The following is a 12621-nucleotide window of genomic DNA, read 5'->3' on the forward strand; positions in this document are numbered from 1 at the left end:
GTGAGAGCGTTAAAAGCTGAAAATTGGTCTGGGCAGGAAGGGGGTGAAAGTGCCCTGTAGGCAAGTGGTTAAAAAAAAAGACACATGATTTTCTGTTGCAAATAAGAGGTTCCCCCTTGAGCTCTGTCCCTTCTAATGAGGCAAATCATTCCTAGCAATATCAATGTTTGGTCTACTGAACGAAGTTCCGTCCTCCAGCCACACAGTGGCAATGTGGGACCGCAGGACAGGATGACGGCTCCCCGCCCCCGTTGCTATAGACTTGCAGTTTGTTTACTTCCGCTCTCGGATTCCTGGCGGAGAAAACGCTTGTGGACGGGTAATGGCTGAATGAGAGGACTGGAGGGGGGAGCAGCTGAGCTCCAGCCACCGGGATCCCGGGCATGGCCGCCGAGGAAGAGGAGAATGTAGTGCCCGGTAAGTTCAGGCAGCAGCATCATCTCACCATGCATCCATGTCATGGGACACTCACTGGCAGAATCTGCTTTGTACTGTATGCCAGTCACCAGTCTGATCAGATAGTGCTGTGTGACATGATATACATGTGCCTGCTAGTGGACTATGACAAGCACTGACACGATCCATGGCTCTCTGTATGGGAGGCAGTGACATGGTCTATGGGTGACTGGAGGCTTTGTATTGTGTGATAGTCACTAAGGATGAGCTCCAGCGTGTTTGCATGCTGCACATGCAGAGCTCGCCAGGAAGTCGGTACTGCACCGCGCTAATCACAGGCAGGGAGGCATTTCCTGATCTCTGCAGCCGCACATCGGGAAATGTCTCACTGCTTGTGATTAGCGCTGCGCCGTGCCGACTTCCTGGCGGGCTCTGCATGTGCAGCATGCAAACACGCCGGAGCTCATCCTTAATAGTCCCTGACATGTTCTGTCACCCAGGAGAATGGGATAGTCACAGATAACTCCACACTTACTGCCATTGTCTGCAGCACTTATGTGTTACAGTAAGACCCCTTTCACACTGGGGCGGTTTGCAGGCGTTATTGCGCTAAAAATACCGCCTGCAAACCGCCCCTAAACAGCCTCCGCTGTTTGTTCAGTGTGAAAGCCCGAGGGCTTTCACACTGAAGCGGTGCGCAGGCAGGACGGTGAAAAAAGTCCTGCAAACCCCTTTTTTGGAGCGGTGAAGGAGCGGTGTATTCACCGCTCCTTCACCGCTCCTGCCCATTGAAATCATTGGGACAGCGCGGCTATACCGCGGCTATAGCCGCGCTGTACGAGGGATTTTAAGCCTTTTTCGGCCGCCAGCGGGGGTTAAAACCGCACCGCTAGCGGCCGAATACCGCTGCAAGAACGACGGTACAGCAGCGCTAAAAATAGCGCTGTTGTACCGCCGACGCCCCCACCGCCCCAGTGTGAAAGGGGCCTAAGTGACAGGGCTTTTTTTCAGCGGGAACGTGGGGGAACGCAGTTCCAGAACCTCCAACACTGAATGTATGTAATAGCATGGGGTGTGAGGTGTGCTGGAGGGTCTATTGATGTTGTCTGCTGGGGGATCTATTGTCACTGGTGGGGATCTGATTTTGTGTGAGGGTCTATTGTTGCTGATGGGGAATCTTATGTTGCTGGCTGCTCCTGGGAGATCTGTTGTTGCTGCTGGGGGGGGTGGGGGTCTAATGTTGCTTGGGTGGATATTTTGTTACTGGGTGTGATATTTTGTTGTGGGTGGTTCACTGTTGCTGCAGGGAATATATTGTTGTTAGGGGTGGAGTCCATTGTTGCCGGGGGAGTCTATTGTTGTGTGGGGATCTATTGCTGGAATTCTATTGTTGCTGGCTGCAGGGGATCTATTTTACTGCTTTTCTTTTTATCATTACCATGTTCCATACAAATAATTTAGCACCACAAAATTATACTTGGTTCTGTATTCTCTAAAAGGGGCAGTAGGTGGTGGAATCAAGGGACTGTGGTCAGAGGTGGGTAGGGGGCAGAGACAAGGGGTGACTCAGACGGGGGGGAGTTCCTGCACCTATTCTCCGAGAAAAAAAGCCCTGGTAAGTGATAGAATTTACCAGCCAGGGATGAGTGCAGTTATGTTCAGACTAGAATCTGAATCCACGTGTGGGAGCCCACCCGGAGGCTGTCACCTCTATGGGTAGGGGGGCAAAAAATATTAAACATGAATGAACACCGGACAACAAATGTTTTGCTTCCTGAGAAAATGCTGAACTCAAATATCATTTCGGAATGACTGTATAACATAGGAATCTTGAGAAGTATAAAATTAACCTTTTAATGAATATAAAATTTTTTATTGGATAATGTTTCCGATACGCAGCACATGATTGGTCCTTACAGGTGGACTCGCATACATGGATTTGAATCCTTCATCCGGACATGCCTAAGCTCATCACTAGTACCGACCTGTATAAACACTAAGGATGGGCTCGGGCGTGTTCGCACACTCCACGTGCCCCGAGCCCGCCAGGAAGGTGGCGCGGCGCTGCGCTAATCACAGGCAGTGAGACATTTCCCGATCTCTGCAGCCACACATCAGGAAAATGTCTCACTGCCTGTGATTAGCGCAGCGCCATGCCGACTTCCTGGTGGGCTCTGTATGTGGAGTGTGCGAACATGCCCGAGCCCATCCTTAATAAACACCTTTGTTTCCAGGCCATGTTTTAGTTTTCAGTGCTGTAATAGTTAGAGTAACAATTACTCCAGTCATCCAGCACTGTACCCAAATTAATTGTGTGTGTATATATTAGACAGAACTTTCTTTTAGTGGTATTTTACCGCTTGTCCCGCCCAGCCGTATATGTCCATTGGCCAAGCGGGTCAAGTGTCATTCTGGGAGGACATACGGGTACGTCCTCCTAGAACCATGTGTCGTGCACAGTGGCACGATCTGTGGTAGACCCAGTGGATAACCAATCAGTGTACCGGACCGCTGTGCTGTGCTTTGGTACACTGTGATTGCTGTGACCAATCACAGTGATCACATGTCCAGTAGTAAACTGTCTCTCATTTGTGACGCCATTGCTTACTACTGTGATCTCTGTGATTGGTCACAGTGATCGCATGGTACAGGGTAATCACAGTAGTAAACAATGACATTATGAATGGATGTCATTACACAGAGTAAATGATTGCTTATACAGTGATCATCACTGTAATAAGCAATCAGAGTGTAAAAAAAAAAAAATCCAATTTGGGGTGTAATTTTAACCACTTCAATACCAGGCACTTTCCCCCCTTCCTGCCCAGGACAATTTTCAGCTTTCAGCGCTGTTGTACTTTGAATGAGAATTGCGTGGTCATGCAACACTACAACCAAACTAAATTTGTATAATTTACTTCCCACAAATAGAGCTTTCTTTTGGTGGTATTTGATCACTTCTGCATTTTTTATTTTTTGCACTATAAACAAAAAAAGTCACAATTTTGGAAAAAAAAAACTCATGGGCACTGATAGGTGGCACTGGATAGGCAGCACTGATGAGGAGCTACTGACGGCATTACTGAGTGACATCTGAAGTGCACTGACAGGCATTACTGATGGGGCACTGATTGGCACTGTTGTGGGCACTGACAGGCGTTCTTTGTGGGCACTGATTGGCAGCTGTTGGGGACCTCTGATGGGGGCTGCACTGATACTCAATGTACTGATTATCAACGCAGACCCCCCCTCTGACAGGGAGAGCTGACTATCCAACCTGGGTTGGATAGTCCGCATGGAAAAATCCTCCCTCGAACCAGAACAGGTCAAGACCTTCCTAGGCTACAGAGTGGACACTAGACTACAGAAGCCCTTCTCGCCAAAGGACAAAGTGGCAAAACTAGTTTCATAAGTGGGGGACTTGATAAAAACCCCATCGCGCTCCAGAAGGGAGGTGCTAAGAACCCTAGGTCTGGTGTCAGCAAGTATACTGGCCATAGTCTGGGCGCAACTTCACTCGAGCTCTTCACTTCTTCTTCCTGTCCTCCTGGGACAAAAAGGAGTCCCTGGATCAGGAGATAATGCTCACCCCTCAGGTCCTGTCCTCCCTAGAGTGGTGGACAGTACCCAAAAACCTAAAGGGAGGCAGACCATGAGAGCAGTGGGATCTGGTAAAAGTTACCACCAATGCCAATTCCTGGAGGTGGGGGGCCCACCTAGGAAAGGAGAAAGCCCAAGGTTAATGGAACAGCTTGCTAGGTCGGATGTCAGTGGGGGAAGCCCTGAAAGCCTTTCAAGAAAGTATCACGAGCAAGGAGGTTCAAGTAGACTCCGACAACGCCACTGTTGTAGCCTACTTGAGCCACCAGGGAGACACCAGGTCCAGACCCCTTCTAGAATTATCCAAGGAGATCCTGGACTGGGCCGAGGGAAAAGTTATCTCCATATCAGCTGCCCACATAAAGGGGACAAGCAACACCGAGGCGGATTTCCTCAGCTGTCAGCCGATAAGGCAGGGGGATTGGGAACCCCAAGGCATTTCAAACCCTGGTGCAGCGATTCGGAAATCCGGAAATAGATCTGTTCGCCAATCGGCAAAAAAAGAAGGTAAAGGGATATTTCTCAATTTCCCAAGAGAGGGAGTCAGAAGGCTTAGATGCCCTGACTCAGACCTGGCAGTGCAGGTTGGCATATGCCTACCCCTAGCACTGATTCAGTGGGTCCTTTAGAAGCTCAGCCAGTCCCCAGACCAACTCATCCTGATGCCCTGGTGGCCAAGGAGAGCTTGATTCACAATCTTAAGATCCATCTCAATGGCAGAGCCATGGAAGCTCCCGAACAGGCCGTATCTTCGCAGGCAGGGGCCAGTACTACACCCAAAGCCGGAAGTTTTCCAGCTGATGACCTGGTTAGTGAGCGCCAGATCCTAAAACGTAAAGTCTGTTTTGAAAGAGTGATAAGTACCCTCCTTCTGAGCAAAAAACCAGTAACTAAAAAGATTTACTCAAAAATTTTGAAAACTTTCTTTTCCTGGGGAAAAGAAAAACAGATGACCTCCACCTCTGTTCTGGTTATCCTGGCGTTTCTCCAGGACGGAGTAGACAAGGGCCTAGCGGTCAGCACCCTTCTGGTTCAGATAGCGGCCCTTTCGGTCTAAAACGTTTCTTGGTGGCCAGGGAAAGAGTTTCCCCTGTTTCCAAAGGCAGTTTCCCACCATGGGACTTGACAAGGGTGTTAGAGGCACTAAAAACTCCCATTTGAACCTATAGAGGAGGTTCTCTTTAAGTTTCTAACCTTAAAAAGATAATTTCTGTTAGCAATTACCACATCCAGGAGGGTTGGGGACCTGCAAGGGCTGTCCATGAAGGAACCCTTCTTATTGATACAGCCAGATAGTCACCCTCAGGCCAGACCCTTTGTATCTACCAAAGGTACTTATTTTATAGGACGCAAGATATAACATTGTCATCTTTTTGTGATAAACCAAAAAACGAGAAAGAAAATAAATTTCATTGTCTAGATGTAAGAAGGTGTCTCCTTACCTATTTACAGAGAACAAAGGTGTTTAGGAGATCCAATCACCTACCAGTTTTGTACGCTGGGCCAAGGAAGGGACTTCAGGCTTCTAAAGCCTCAGTCTCCAGATGTATCAGAGCAGCTAATTCCCTGGCTTATGAGAGTTCTGGAGTCCCAGCACCAGCAAAGGTTAAGGCCCATTCAACCAGGTCACTAGCAACTTCCTGGGCTGAAAAACAGGGGCCTCCTGGGAACAAATCTGCAGCGCGACCAGCTGGTCTAGTCAGGATACATTCCTGAAGCACTATCGTGTGGAAGTGTTGTCACAGCAAGACCTGGCCTTCGGCCAGAAGGTCCTAGAAGCTGTGGTCACACCCTGAAGGTAGGCCTGTGTCCGCTCAGGTGTGCCGTCCTGGAAGGTGATAGGAGAAAAACTACGTTAGACTTACCATAACAGTATTTCTACGAACGTTCCAGGACGGCAGGCCTACTTCCTGCCCTATGTGGAGGGAAAAATAAGCTGAACACTGGCAGGTGAGTACCTAATGTGGAGTGATTCTCCTTGTGAACCGGTTCAGGATTACTTTATTATAAACTGGGGGTCAACGGGAAGGGTGGGGACTTATAATAAGGTGTCAATTGATTGTGTTTCCTATAGGGAGGAGCCCTCATCTCTCAGGTGTGCCCCCCTGGAAGGTTTGTAGAAATACCGTTACCGGTAAGTCTAACGTAGGTTTTCATTTGCATTCATTGACAGACACAGTGCTCCATTATTCAGAACCATAGGGTTATACCGCCCCCTACAGGAGTAGGACACTAGGCAGAAAAAAGACTTGGCTACGCCTATGGGCAGTCCTCGGTGGTATACACCCCCCTCTCTGCTATAGGCCTTCAGTTTTTTTCTGCCTAGTCAGGAGTAAGGACCTAGTTCCCTGCTGGGATTTCTAGTCCTGGCAACTTTTTTGTTATTTTCTTTTTTCTTCGATTTTTTTTTTTTTTTTCCGGTGAGATCTACAATCAACTGCCAGGCTGGGCGACAGGCTTGACACTAAGATCCAGTGGTCTCCCCAGTCTTGCCAGCGAGCGCATGCAGACCGCAGCTACGTGCTAGGTCGGCCGCGACATAGCCCCACTGGACGGGGGGTGGCCCTGCGAATTAAATGTCTCGTGCGGTTGCACACAACCGGATCTCGGCCTGAGCCACAGTGTTACCACCACTATGGTGGTAAAGGGATCTTCGCTGGATTGGTAAGTACGGGGCCCCCTCCTTTCCTGGACATGGTGTGGGGCGCGGGTACTCCTTGGGGTGGTCGGTGTCTCTGGGGTTCTCCCCCACCTCGCTGCCCGGGTGAGGCCCAGGCTTCTGGCCTAGGTGCTTTTTGGGCACACTCTTCCCCCCCCCCCTCCACCCTTGGGGTTGTTCCTGGTGGGGGGTATCCCTTGGGCCCACCTGCTGACGTGGTTGGGCCTAGGAGGCAGGTGACCGGACATCCGTGATCGGGGGGCAACTTGCGGCGGCCCTCCCGTAACTAAGGCGGCGGGTTTGTGGCCTACCAACTGGGTGCTGGATGGGTGGCCCCAGGTCGGGCTGCGGAGGCCGCCGCTTTCCGTTTTTGAGCATCCACCCTCCATTCCGCAGCTCAGATTGGACCGGTCTCACGTGCGGGTCTCGTACTTGTGGCCGAAAATTTAGGCCGCGGCTTACTAGTCCTCGGCTTTTGCGGCCTACTAGTCTCTTGAGTCCAACCAGAGGGGCGGAGCTGTGGGGGCTCTGAGGGCGATCCCCTTTTGGGGGTCCTTTAGGTGGGCCCATCATGGGTGCCCCTGGCGCTCCCTGTGAGGGACCTCGGCCTGCGCCCCCTGTGAGGGGCTTCAGTGGTGCACTCTGTGCGGGGCATCTGTCGGCGCCCCCTGTGAGGGGCCTCAGTCAGCGCCACCTGTGAGGGGCTTCAGCTAGTGCCCCTTGGTCTGCCAGGCTGTATCCTTAGATAAGGGTCTGATATGGATTTTGGGAAAAGCCCGCACACCATTTTTTTATTTATTTTTTTGGCCTGAGGTTCTCCCCCAATCCACACCAGACCTCAAGTGGGTGTCAGCCACTTAACCAATGACTCATTCCTGCTGCTGACAGCAGGTACAAGTCCCAATTTTTTCAGGCTGCTAGCCGGTGCTGGCTCCTATCAAACTATGCAAAAACGGACCGTTGTCTGTTTACATCCATTTTAGTCCACTTCAACAGACCTGGACTTAGCTTTGTTCCATTAAAAAAAAAACGGACCTGAACAGACATGTACACAGATGATCATCTGTAATATCCCCTGTGATCGTAGAGTGACGTAATTTGTGTACTGTGTATGTCCCCTGTGCTTGTGCAGTGACCTTTAACAAAACTATGTGTCCTCTTTGCTAATGGGATGACCTGCAATGAGAAAGTGTGCTTTTTATGCTTGTGCCCAGCGCTTATTGGGGTTACCTGTAACAAGAACATGTATTCTCTATTCTCTGTCTCCTGTGCTTGTAGGGTGACCTACAACAAGTGTGTGTCCTCTATGCTTTTCCCCTTTGATTGTAGGGTGACGTACAACGAGAACATGTCCTCTATGCCTTTCCCATGTGCTTGTAGGGTGACCTGCAACAGCAACATGTTCTCTATGCCTTTCCCGTGCTTGTGTTTGTAGGGTGACCTGTAACAAGAACATGTATACTCTATGCCAGTCCCCTATGGGGTCACCTGTAGCAAGAATGTTTGTCTATGCTTGTCTCCAGTGTTTATGGGATGACCTGTAACAAGAACATGTGTTCTCTATGCTTGTCCCCTGATGTATGCATGTCTCCAGTGCTTATGGGGTTATCTGTAATGAGAACATGTGTTCTGCATGCCTTATCCCTTGTGCTTGAAGAGGGGCCTGTAATAGACACCTTAAAATAAGCAAAAACAGGGCATGATGAAAGCTAGTTTTGTGGGGCATCTTTCATGGGACAATCTTTCAAACCTGAAGCGCGCATTAGAATGTTATTTATTGCATCTTAGAGAAAGCTATAAATTTTGAACTGCTCCAGTGTGTCTGGCGTATTCATAATTCAGTCCGCTAACATTTGCATGAATGAATACATATATATGCTTAACTGAGTACAGAGGGTTATGCAAAGATGCAGGTGCATAAAATGTCTTCTTTTTTTCTGGTGTACTCTCACCATGCTGTTTCTGATGCTGTCTGGTACTTTTCTCATAAGGAATAATTTTAGGAAGTGTGTGTGTGTGTGTGTGTGTGTGTGTGTGTGTGTGTGTGTGTGTGTGTGTGTGTGTATATATATAATATATCTGTATTTATGGGCGTTTAACACGCACTTTTTTTCCCCTTAAAATCAGGGGAAAATCGCTGGTGCGTGTTATACGCCGATCCCCTGCTATCCCCCGCTGACTGAGCGGAGCGATCGCCGGCCGCCAATATACATAGATAGCTGAGTGTACTCGGCTAGGTTCAGCTAGCTACGCTCAGAGTCACGCCCAGTCCCGCCCTATGATGGACACAGGGACTGGGCGTGACTGTGAGCGGAGCTAGCCGAACCTAGCCGAGTACACTCGGCTATCTGTATATGGGCGGCGCTCGGCTCCGCTCACAGTCACGCCCATCCCGGGCGGGACTACGAGAGGAGCCGAAAGTGGCCGAGAGCCGCCGAGATACACAAGACCGGCTCTGTGTGTCTTGGCGGCGCCATTTTCAAACTGCAAGTAAGTCACTGCAGTATACCAACTGACACTGGCAAGTCACTGCAGTTTAACTGCAGCCTGGGCAGTGAGCTGGGGTGAGCTGCGTACAGGGTGCAGGGTTCTGGGGTGAGCTGCGTACAGGGTGCAGGGTTCTGGGGTGAGCTGCGTACAGGGTGCAGGGTTCTGGGGTGAGCTGGATGCAGGGTTCTGGGGTGAGCTGGGTGCAGGGTTCTGGGGTGAGCTGCGTGCAGGGTTCTGGGGTGAGCTGCGTGCAGGGTTCTGGGATGAGCTGCGTGCAGGGTTCTGGGATGAGCTGCGTGCAGGGTTCTGGGATGGGATGAGCTGCGTGCAGGGTTCTGGGATGAGCTGCGTGCAGAGTGCAGGGTTCTGGGATGAGCTGCATACAGGATGCAGGGTTCTGGGATGAGCTGCGTACAGGGTTCAGGGTTCTGGGATGAGCTGCGTGCAGGGTTCTGGGATGAGCTGCGTACAGGGTGCAGGGTTCTGGGGTGAGCTGGGTGCAGGGTTCTGGGGTGAGCTGCGTACAGGATGCAGGGTTCTGGGGTGAGCTGGGTGCAGGGTTCTGGGGTGAGCTGGGTGCAGGGTTCTGGGATGAGCTGCGTGCAGGGTTCTGGGATGAGCTGCGTGCAGGGTTCTGGGATGAGCTCCGTGCAGGGTTCTGGGATGAGCTGCGTGCAGGGTTCTGGGATGAGCTGCGTGCAGGGTTCTGGGATGAGCTGCGTGCAGAGTTCTGGTATGAGCTGTGTACAGGATGCAGGGTTCTGGGATGAGCTGCGTACAGGGTTCAGGGTTCTGGGATGAGCTGCGTACAGGGCGCAGGGTTCTGGGGTGAGCTGGGTGCAGGGTTCTGGGGTGAGATGCGTACAGGGTGCATGGTTCTGGGGTGAGCTGCGTGCAGGGTTCTGGGGTGAGCTGCGTGCAGGGTTCTGGGGTGAGCTGCATGCAGGGTTCTGGGATGAGCTGCGTGCAGGGTTCTGGGATGAGCTGCGTGCAGGGTTCTGGGATGAGCTGCGTGCAGGGTTCTGGGATGAGCTGCGTGCAGGGTTCTGGGATAAGCTGCGTGCAGGGTTCTGGGATGAGCTGCGTGCAGAGTGCAGGGTTCTGGGATGAGCTGCGTGCTGCATGCAGGATTCTGGGATGAGCTGCGTGCTGCGTGCAGGGTTCTGGGATGAGCTGCGTGCAGGGTTCTGGGATGGGATGAGCTGCGTGCAGGGTTCTGGGATGAGCTGCGTGCAGGGTTCTGGGATGAGCTGCGTGCAGAGTGCAGGGTTCTGGGATGAGCTGCATACAGGATGCAGGGTTCTGGGATGAGCTGCGTACAGGGTTCAGGGTTCTGGGATGAGCTGCGTGCAGGGTTCTGGGATGAGCTGCATACAGGGTGCAGGGTTCTGGGGTGAGCTGCGTACAGGGTGCAGGGTTCTGGGGTGAGCTGCGTTCAGGGTGCAGGGTTCTGGGGTGAGCTGGGTGCAGGTTCTGGGATGAGCTGCGTACAGGATGCAGGGTTCTGGGATGAGCTGCGTACAGGGTTCAGGGTTCTGGGATGAGCTGCGTACAGGGCGCAGGGTTCTGGGGTGAGCTGGGTGCAGGGTTCTGGGGTGAGCTGTGTACAGGGTGCATGGTTCTGGGGTGAGCTGCGTTCAGGGTTCTGGGATGAGCTGCGTGCAGGGTTCTGGGATGAGCTGCGTGCAGGGTTCTGGGATAAGCTGCGTGCAGGGTTCTGGGATGAGTTGCGTGCTGCGTGCAGGGTTCTGGGATGAGCTGCGTGCTGCGTGCAGGATTCTGGGATGAGCTGCGTGCAGGATTCTGGGATGAGCTGCGTGCTGCGTGCAGGATTCTGGGATGTGCTGCGTGCAGGGTCCTGGGATGAGCTGCGTGCTGCGTGCAGGGTTCTGGGATGAGCTGCGTGCTGCATGCAGGGTTCTGGGATGAGCTGCGTGCTGTGTGCAGGGTTCTGGGATGAGCTGCGTGCTGTGTGCAGGGTTCTGGGATGAGCTGCGTACAGGATGCAGGGTTCTAGGATGAGCTGTGTACAGGGTGCAAGGTTCTGGGGTGAGCTGCGTGCAGGGTTCTGGGGTGCACTATACACAGGGTGCAGGGTTCTGGGGTGCACTATACACAGGGTGCAGGGTTCTGGGGTGCACTATACACAGGGTGCAGGGTTCTGGGGTGAGCTATATACAGGGTGCAGGGTTCTGGGGTGAGCTATATACAGGGTGCAGCAGAGGCGTAATTAGAACCTTCAGGGCCCTGGTGCAAGAAACCATGAAGGGACCTCTGGTAGGGCTGGGGAAAAAAATCGATTTAAATCTTGAATCAAGTTGAGAGGTCAAATCGATTCAAAATTTAAGCAAATCGATTTTTTTTTTTTAGATTTTTTTTTTTCACCGTGCCGGTCCTAAGGAGCTGCGAGCAGGAGTTTTTAGGAGAGGCCGTGGCTTGGGCCTAGTCCGCGGCTTCAGCCTAGTCCACAAAGCCAGACGCCGCGAACTAGGCCGAAGCCATGGCCTCGCCTAAAAACTCCTGCCTGCAGCTCCCCAGGACCGGCGCTGACACTGCGCCGGTCCTGAGGCGCTGGGGTTTAGGTGAGGCCGCGGCCTAGGCCTAGTCCACGAGGCTGGACGCCGTGGACTAGGCCGAAGCCGTGGCCTCGCCTAAAAATTCCAGCCCGCAGCTCCTCAGGACCAGCGCGGTGTCCAAAAAAAAAAAACACTCGATTCAAATCGTGAATCGAGTTCTTTTTTTTTTTTTTTTTTTTTTTAAGAAAATCTTAGATTTTTTTTTTTGGAAAATCTCCCAGCCCTAACCTCCGGCCTGGGCCATTCCCTCCAAGCCTAGAGACCTTCCCACTGATCCCACCACCCTTACCCTTCATGATTCCACAGCGGATCCCTTTCACATGTTGTGCAGTCTTGGGCCCCGCCATGGTGGCAGAAGGCCAGAGCCCAGTCGCAAGTGCAACCTTTGCTGGTAGTTCAACCAGTGGTGTCAGTGTGGACTGTGAATGGTGTCAGTAGAGCAGTGGACGTAGTCCGTAGGGCAGTGGATGTGGTCAGTAGGGCAGTGGACGGGATCAGTAGTTTTTAATTTTTGTTATTTTATTATTTTTTTTACCATTATATTTTATTTTACAATTTTGTTTTTTAGAGTTTTTTTTCTTTTTTACAGTTTTTGATGGGAGTTGGTGGCAGTGGAGGGCAGTATGATGGGATAGGTGGCAGTGGAAGGCAGTATGATGGGAGGGGAGGTAGCGGAGGGCAGTACGATGGGAGGGGAGGTAGCGGAGGGCAGTATGATGGGAGGGGAGTATGATGGGAGGGGGTGGTAGCGGAGGGCAGTATGATGGGAGGGGTGGTAGCGGAGGGCAGTATGATGGGAGGGGTGGTAGCGGAGGGCAGTATGATGGGAGGGGTGGTAGCGGAGGGCAGTATGATGGGAGGGGTGGTAGCGGAGGGCAGTATGATGGGAGGGGTGGTAGT

At 51.9% G+C, this 12621-nt stretch overlaps 1 protein-coding gene across 1 annotated transcript in view; it reads left to right on the top strand.

Moving 5' to 3' along the window:
• Nucleotides 1–230: 230 nt before the first annotated feature.
• Nucleotides 231–12621, top strand: part of RPGR (retinitis pigmentosa GTPase regulator) — a 196397-nt gene continuing 184006 nt past the window's right edge. The window contains exon 1 of the mRNA XM_073616341.1: nt 231–417. Coding sequence (XP_073472442.1) covers nt 384–417 — 34 coding nt within the window. The 5' untranslated portion in view covers nt 231–383. The remainder of the gene's footprint in view (nt 418–12621) is intronic.

Source organism: Aquarana catesbeiana, linkage group LG02, assembly GCF_042186555.1.
Source record: "Aquarana catesbeiana isolate 2022-GZ linkage group LG02, ASM4218655v1, whole genome shotgun sequence".
Lineage (NCBI taxonomy): Eukaryota > Metazoa > Chordata > Amphibia > Anura > Ranidae > Aquarana > Aquarana catesbeiana.